Genomic DNA, 9160 nt, shown 5'->3' on the forward strand with positions numbered 1-9160 from the left:
ACTATCTTGATCTACACAGACGAGCTAAATTACTTTTTGAACTACCATGTAGACAAAATAGGTTGTACTTCTTCTATAAAACTCAGACTCAACAATGTTCATTGGGTCTTAACCATCCACTCAACAGTGCACGGTCAACTGCAAACACCATAGGAATAGGTTTTGAAGTCTACACAGCAAATGAGCCAGTGTTACATTTAAAACTGGTGCAGTGTCAACACGGGTCCACACTTTTCAGGGTTAAATTATCACAGTGCTTAGTGTAATGCCTTATTTGCATATTTCCAATGTGCCTGGTCTTTCAAGTGTATTGTATAGTTACAACCCATCACTGTATTTGTTAGTGACAGAGACATGGTGTTTGCATTCATCAATTTTCAGTCCTGTGGCCTTCACCAAGTGAGTTCCTAAGCGAATATGTCATCATTCAAATTAGATTATTTAACTCAACAACACAAGGGAGCGATGTGTCACCCAGATGGTGTTACTCATTTACTGTATTTCTATCAAATAAAATTCTCAACAAAATGTCTATCATGGTGCCGGAGGGGAGGGCTGCCGTCTTATCGGCTCTTAACCAACCATGCTATTTTGTTTGTTTTTTCACGTTGTTCGTAACTTGTTTTGCACATAATGTTGCTGCTACCATCTCTAATGACTGAAAAGAGCTTCTGGACATCAGGACTGTGATTTCTCACCTCAAACTGGCCAAAGTTATTTTTCAATGACGCGAGGGATATACTACAGACACCCGACCAGGCCCAGATCCCTGTGATTCGCTGGAGAAGGAAACTGAGATTTCGAGGCAAAAGATCAGGGTGCCTTGTGAGGATCAGGTGACGAGTGGCTAATCTGCCTTTGCCCTCCATCCTGCTAGCTAACATTCAATCGCTGGAAAATAAATGGGACTTACTAAAAGCACGTATATCCTACAAACGGGACATTAAAAACTGTAATATCTTATGTTTCACAGAGTCGTGACATTAAGAACATACAGCTGGCGGGTTATACACTCCATCAGCAGGACAGAACAGCAGCCTCTGGAAAAACACAGGGCGGGGGCCTATGCATATATGTAAACAACAGCTGGTGCACGGTATCTAAGGAAGTCTCGAGGTTTTGAGTATGAGTATCTCATGATAAGCTATAGAGAGTTTTCATCTGTATTTTTCGTAGCTGTCTACATACCACCACAGACCGATGCTGGGACTAAAACTGCTTTCAATGAGCTGTATACCTCCATAAGCAAACAGGAAAACGCTCATCCAGAGGTGATGCTCCTAGTGGCAAGGGACTTTAATACAGGGAAACTTAAATCAGTTTTACCTAACTACTTGCCTAGAGAGTTTTTAGCTATACTTTTCATGGCTGTTTATTTACCACCACAGACGGATGCTGGCACTAAGACCGCACTCAGTCATTTGTATAAGGAAATAAGCTAACAGTAAACCACTCACCTAGAGGCGGCGCTCCTAGTGGCCAGAGACTTTAAAAACCTTAATCAGTTCTACCTCATTTCTATCAGCATGTTAAATGTGCAACCAGAGGGGGAAAAATTCTAGACCACCGTTACTCAACACACTGAGACGCGTACAAAGCTCTCCCTCGCCCTCCATTTGGCAAATCTGACCATAATTCTATCCTCCTGATTTCTGCTTACAAGCAAAAATTGAAGCAGGAAGCACCAGTGACTTGGTCTATTAAAAAGTGGTCAGATGAAGCAGATGCTAAACTACAGGACTGCTTTGCCTGCACAGACTGGAATATGTTCCGGGATTCTTCCCATGGCATGGGTCCTCAGAGAAAGGCCTCCCCATACTCATTCCTTGCAGTACAAGATATAACAGGGGAGGTTAGAATTTGGGAGGGGTAATATTTTTGCCTCTAACTTTGTCACCCATCATTATTCGTTGATGTAGAAATGTTTAGAAACATATTAAATTCTTATTTACAAAATGACACGACATTATTTACTGTCCATTCCTATTGGGCACAACATAATCTGAATCACAACCAAAACAAACTGCAAATGCATCCAAGAAGTTTGCAATCTCAAGTTTGATATAGTCAATGCATGCTATGAACATGGGACCAAATACTAAACATTTTGACTACTTTAATACACTAAGTGAATTTGTCCAAATAATTACGATACCTTCAAATAGGGGGACTATATGTGAAGATGCTGTAATTTTCGAAACTGTAAAACAGATATGAAAATACCCTCAAATAAATGGTGGCAATCTGTACTGTCGCCTCATAAAACATTGGATCTCAAATTCAAAATGCTGGAGTATAGAGCCAAAAGAAGAAGGTTTAGCTCCACTGTCCAAATAAATACGGAGGGGAGTATATGTTCATTTTAAGCACAATTTGCATTCTAAATTGTAAATACAACTGTGTTTCATTTTTATTTCAAAGTATATGTGATTGTCTAAGTAGTTGTTACCTGTTCATCTAAAATGTTATGACTGATTATTATGTAAAGATGGAGCTGAGATTCAGGATGAGACACTTCTGAAACTTGATAAAAATGTATTTCATGTTATGATTAAAACATGTGAACAGTACTCTGTGAGTACTGCCTTCTTCTGTATGTACATTCTGAAAGAATAACATATTTGTTTTGTAAAACCACAAGCTTTTATCTTTACGTATCAGGCAATAGGAACTATGATTATTTTCAAATTCAATGTTTATTATTCAAGTCTACAAATAATCATATTTCACTGTCAAGGTGGTGATAGAATCCTTCCAAACTGAAGTAATAGATTAAATGCAGTAGGTTTTATAGAGATTACATTAGTATGAATGAGCACAAGGAAGCATAGTATTTGATGTATATTTTAGGGGAATATATATTTTCTGTGTAAGAAGGAGTTATGAAAATACATCCATCGATTGTGATAAACACAATACAAAACACAGTTTGACATTTCACATTTCTCACTCATCGGCCTTCAGAGCCTTCATCAGTACATTTTGTGCATCTTCAGCAAGCTCATCAAGACAGCGCTTCAGCAAGTAGTAGGTGGTGCCATATGACATACCTCCTGCAGCCATGGAGCCCAAGACTGGAATGGTACTCAAGAAGTACTCAGCCAAAATGATTGATGCCCCAGCTATTTTGGTCGTCATGTTAATGATCACGTCTTTGTTTATCTCCTTGTTCAGAGGGGACTTGAGGACTGCTTTCAGGTCTTCTACCGACACCTTTGTTCTATAAGCAAGGCTCTGCAGAGACTCATTATCAAGACCAAATGCCTGATAGTACATTCTGATCTCTCTTACCAAGATGACAATATCTACAGCAATGGAGAGACCTGGAATTGGGATTACTGCCACATAGGCAGATGCAAGAGCTGATCTCCATATGTTGGCTTGGAAAGTCTCTTTCTTCCTCTGGTTGATTTTCAGGCTTATGTTGGGAATGGCTAACATCAGGACTTGCCTCTTGTGATCAGGAAGTTCCTTCTCCATCGTCTCCACCAGTTTGGGGAAATCATAGAGAGGTAACTTAAAACTGGAGATGAGGAAGACCTGAGGAGACTCCAGACCATGATCTCGAAGTCCTAAGAGGGGCAAAGAAAATAACATCAAGTACAACTACTACAGTGATTTAAAAACGGTTCAAATGGGACAGTCACACATATGAATATCATACCAGTATCTACACATGTGAAACTGCCTTGTTCTATGTTCTGTAATGGCAAAAATAAGAAAATGTTCTTAATAACCTTCCCCTGGAAACTCATTTGAATTTTTTTTAAATCACATTTAAAACAAAAAACGTCATTATTTATTTTTTGACTACAGAACAAAGAAAATTAGATGTGGACACTGGGCCACGTTCAGTTGCCAAATTTTGCTGAACGTTGCAATTATAGAAATGCCATGAACAGAGCCCACATGATTCTTTGTTCTACATGTTGGAGAGACATGTTTGTTCTACATAACATAATTATTTCTGAACGTTACAAAAAACATGCCCCTGGTATGGTGCTGGTGATAATGAATATGTTAAAAACAATTGTGAAGTGTACAGATTCCAGATTGTGGCTTTGAAATATGACATGGACAATTTCCCTACTGTTTGTTTGGCAGTAATGTACATTTGCAGTATATACTCAATCAATGTGTTGTCAAACCTTCAACACAGTTCTTTCTGATATTTTCAAGTGTCTCATCCTGGTTGAAATTCTTCTTCCTTTCTTGTTCTGCGTTTATGGTGGCATCAATCTTAGAGCGTACAAAGTAGAAACTCTTCTTCATTTCCTGGATCTTCACAGCCAGGTTAACATCATTGACTCTGAAACGGTCTGATGAGACTATGATGAAGAAATCATAGCGTTCAAATTCAACTTGTTGAAGGTAAGTCTCAGGTTTGAAATTTGGGGTGCCGATACCAGGAAGATCCCACATTTGTACATTTGGATGTTTTGGGTGTTGGTAAGGCGTTGTCTTCTGAGTGGTCTCCACCACACCAGTTGGGGCCGAGTATTCCTCTTCATCCCCTAGGCCCCTGAGCGCATTGATAAAGGTGGATTTACCAGAGCCAGATTCCCCTGTGATAGCAATATTCAGCTTCACATCTTTAATCTTCTTCAAATACTCTTGAATCTTGCCTGCAGCTGAGGACAAGCTCTCATTCTCTAGTGCTTCTTCAATCTGTCTTACTGCTTTCATTTCATCTTCACCGGCCATGGCAGTCTATTTCAAAGAAAATATAAAAATAAGAGAAAAAATATTTCACATTAACTAATAGTATACACACACACACAAACACACACACACACACACACACACACACACACACACACACACACACACACACACACACACACACACACACACACACACACACACACACACACACACACACATTAGTAAATAACACTTTTTGCCTAAGTGTTGCTTTAAGTTTACGTTGTCCTTTATTTTAATTTGTTCTCGAATGATTCACAGACATTATGGAATTTAGCTCAGGGGCTAGTCATTTCAACACAACATTTGAAAACCAGGCATCTATATTGCTGTATGATAAACTTAAAAAAATTGTGTAAAGACTTCAAGTAATATCATAACATTACACTAATACATCCCACAATAGACTTGCGTACTAACCCTCCGTGATTATTTGGTTGGAAACCTACCGTTTATTTAGCTCGAGCTCTGATCTCTGTATGCAAAGACAGGGAGTGTGAGGTTGTAACTTTCCGTCGGCACATTCAACCTGCAAACATTCCACTTCGTCCTTTGACCATAGAAATGAAACTGATGATGCTGTTGACATTGTACTATGAAACTATGATGTAACATGCTTCATTCTCGGTCTTACAACAGTTATTTTGCCTAGCAAATGTTGCAATCTGCATTTGTTTTTGTATATGAGAAGGGTAACACATCAAATGTCATATCAACCAATAATAACAAGAACAATGTTATGTTTAACAATGTTAAACAACAAATTGTATGAAGTATTTTTTTTATTCTCTAAGGGAGTACTGTATACTGTACACACGTATTACCGAAGGCGCTGTATAAACTGAGTGTACAAAACGTTAAGGACACCTGTTCTTTCCATGACATAGACTGACCAGATGAATCCAGGTGAAAGCTATGATCCCTTGTTGATGTCACTTGTTAAATCCACTTCAATCAGTGCAGATGAAGGTGGTAGATAGGTTAAAGAAAGATTCTGATACATTTGAAACAAGGTGTATGTGTGCCATTCAGAGGATGAATGGGCAAGACACATAATTTAAGTGCCTTTGAATGGCGTATGGTAGTAGGTTCCAGGCAAACCGGTTTGTGTCAAGTACTGCAACGCAGGAAGATCTTCAAAGGTAAGTGATATATTTTATCGCTATTTTTGATTTTTGTGATGCCTGTGCTGGTTTGGAAAATATGTTTATGCAAGAAGTATGCTGGGCGCTGTCCTCAGACAATCAAATACTGTGCTTTCACCAAAAAGCCTATTGTAAATCGGACAATTCGGTTCAATTACCAAGATTCTAAGCTAAAGAATCATGTATGACACTTGTATTTTCATGAATGTTAAAAATTCAGATTTTTGTATTTTGAATTTTGCGCTCTGCAATTTCACCGGATGTTGTCGAGGCTAGCGTCCCACCTAACCTTTTAAGGAATCATCTCAAAACATCAGATTTGACTCACGGTGGTGATAGAATCCTCTGAAAAAATCAATGATAGATTTCAAGCAGTAGGTTATTGAGATAAAATTGGTATGACTTTGCAAAAGGAAGCATAGTATTTTATGTATATTTTGGGGTAATATATATTTTACTCATATAATACAAATGGAATAAAAATGGAAAAAACATCCCTTGATTGTGATAAACAAAGTTCAGAGGAGACTTGTGGACTGCTTTCAACTCCTTCACTGGCACAGTTGTTCATTGACGGCCGGTATGAGATGGAGAAATTGAACTGGGTGAACAGCAGGGCCCACCTAGCTTGCAGGGCCCACCTAGCTTGCCTGGAATTGAGGCACCTGGAGATATTCCAGGTTCTTGAGGTCGGTCCACACAATGAACGGATGTTCCGCCCTCTCCAGCCAGTGCATCCACTCCTCCAACGCCATCTCAACCACAAGAAGCTTACAATTACCCACATTGTAGATCCTCTCCATGGCATTGAGGCAGTGGGAGAAGGTGCAGGGATGTAACTTGAGGTTCAGGGCAGAAAATTGGGACAGGACAGCCCCCACTCTGACACCCGGAGCATCGGACTCCACCACAAACCGGCGGGACAGGTCAGGATGAACTAAGATGGGAGCTGTGGTGAAGCAGCTGGGGTACCACGTGAACAGAACCTTGGGAGAGGTGAGTGCAGATGGGAGGAAGCAAGGGTGCTGTAACCGTGGATAAAGCAGCAAAAAAAGTTGGCAAATCCCAGGAAACATTGCAGCTGCACCCTGGACGTAGGCTGGGGCCAATCCACCACCGCTCTCACCTGTACACTCCCTGCAGCAATGATGGAGCAATGGAATTCACAATTATCTGCTATTACAAAAGATGGTTCTCCAGGAGGCAATGGAGAACTTGTAGGACATGGAGTATGTGTTCATGGGTGGAACTGGAGATGACGATGATGGCATCGAGCAAGACAAAAATAAATCGGCTCAGCATGTTGCAAAGAACATCATTAACCAGAGCCTGGAACACAGAAGGGGCGTTGGTAAGGCCAAATGGAATGACCAGATACTCGTAGTGACCGCTGGCCGTGTTGAAGGCAGTCTTCCACTCGTCTCCTTCCCGTATCCGCACTAGGTGGTAGGTGTTCTGTAGGTCCAGCTTGGAGAACACGGTGGCCCTCTGGTGCGTCTCAAATGCAGAGGAGATGAGTGGTAGTCGCTAGCGGTTCTTTACCGTGATGCCTTTGACTCCCCGGTAGTCAGTGCATGGGCGCAGGGTCTGCCTACCCCAGCGCCGGCGGGGGATATACTTCCTCCGATGACATGCAGGAACATGTCAAACAGTGCTTCTAGGTTCCAGGCATTCTCCGCTGCTAACGTGTGGAAATCCACCGCATAGTCTGCCTCACCGTGGGCGTCTTGCCGAAGCTGGAGTAACGTCTGGGCAGCCTTTCTCCCAGACAATGGAGTATCGTAAACTTTCTTTACCTCCGCCACAAACTCCTCCAGACTGAAGCATACAGCCGACTCGCCTGCCTAGACCAGGCGAGAGTCCTCCCGGACATCCGCGTGATGAGGTACGCTATCTTAGAACGGTACGAGGGGAAGGAAGAGAGCTGCAGCTCAATGATGAGTGAACACTAAGCTAGAAACACCCGACAGGTGCCCGACTCTCCATCGAAGCGTTCCGGGGGAGGTAAGCAGGGTTAATGTGAAACCGAGATGACCGGGGAGGCGGCGCTGCTAACAGCCGGGTCATGATAGACTGCCAAACAGACAACCCGCAGAATTGCTCCAGCAATGTGTTCAATGCTTGATCAAGGCATTCGGCCAAGGTCTCGAACCCTTCCATAAGAACACGAAGCAACTCCTCATGCCTTCCAATGGTGGCTCCTTGGGAGGAAATGGCATTGCGGAGATGGTTCAGATCTGCTTGGTCCGTCATGGCCAGTTTGTACTGTCACGTTTCAGGTAAGACCCAGATGCAGACAGTGTCCAGGTAACAAAAGTGTTTTACTAGTACAGGGTCAGGCAAACCAACAGGTCAAGGGAAGGCAGAGGTCAGTAATCCAGATAGGGTTCAAAAGGTCCAGAACAGCAGGCAGTCTCAGGGTCAGAGCAGACAGGGGTCAATAATCCAGTGTTGTGTGGCTAGGTACAGAATGGCAGGCAGGCTCAGGGTCTGGGCAAGTAGAATGGTCAAAACCAGGAAAAAAACTAGAAAACAGGAACTAGAAGAGACAGGAGCAAAGGGGAAAACGCTGGTAGGTTTCACAAAACAACTGGCAACTGGCAAAGAGAGAACACAGGTATATACACTGGGGATAATGGGGAAGATTGGCGACACCTGGAGGGGGGTGGAGACAAGCACAAAGACATAAATCGGACAATGCAGTTAGATTAACAAGAATTTAAGTTGTTCGGTGGTTGTTGTCCTTGATGATCTTTTTGGCCTTCCTCTTCAAAGGGGGAGACACCCTGGACCCAAACTGTTACAGACCTATATCCATCCTGCCCTGCCGATACGCATTCTTGATTATGTTAGTAGTTGATGTTATTATTTAATAACACAGACCCAAAAGCAAATCAGGGGAGGAAAATAGGTTTATTCAAATAGTGCAAATCATGTTTGGAAGTTGATGGTCATTCTCCCCTGTCCTCAGTGACACTCTCTCAGTGATTCTCTCCAGTGATTCTCTCTTGGCAATTTCTCTCATGGAATAGGCTTCATTTCTCATAACAAGAATAGACTGACAAATTTCAGAAGAAAATGCTTTGTTTCTGGCCATTTTGAGCATGTAATCGAACCCACAAATGCTGATGCTCCAGATACTGAACTAGTCTAAAGAAGGACAGTTTTATTGCTTCTTTAATCAGAACAACAGTTTTCAGCTGTGCTAACATAATTGCAAAAGGGTTTTCTAATGATCAATCAGCCTATCAAAATGATAAACTTGAATTCAGCTTTTTCCAGCTTCAATAGTCATTTACAACATTAACAAT

The 9160-nt window shown here is 41.7% G+C and overlaps 1 protein-coding gene across 1 annotated transcript; it reads right to left on the reverse strand.

Annotated features, from left to right (window-relative positions):
- Positions 1 to 2662: 2662 nt before the first annotated feature.
- Positions 2663 to 5345, reverse strand: LOC124042840 (interferon-inducible GTPase 5-like). The gene is made up of 3 exons (XM_046360968.1): positions 5154 to 5345; positions 4149 to 4710; positions 2663 to 3572 (listed from the first exon to the last, which is right to left on the reverse strand). Exons 2-3 carry the CDS (start codon positions 4702 to 4704, stop codon positions 2947 to 2949), a joined length of 1182 nt encoding a protein of 393 aa, XP_046216924.1. The 5' UTR covers positions 4705 to 4710; positions 5154 to 5345; the 3' UTR covers positions 2663 to 2946.
- Positions 5346 to 9160: the final 3815 nt, after the last annotated feature.

This window comes from Oncorhynchus gorbuscha, linkage group LG09 (genome assembly GCF_021184085.1).
Source record: "Oncorhynchus gorbuscha isolate QuinsamMale2020 ecotype Even-year linkage group LG09, OgorEven_v1.0, whole genome shotgun sequence".
In the NCBI taxonomy this organism is placed as follows: domain Eukaryota; kingdom Metazoa; phylum Chordata; class Actinopteri; order Salmoniformes; family Salmonidae; genus Oncorhynchus; species Oncorhynchus gorbuscha.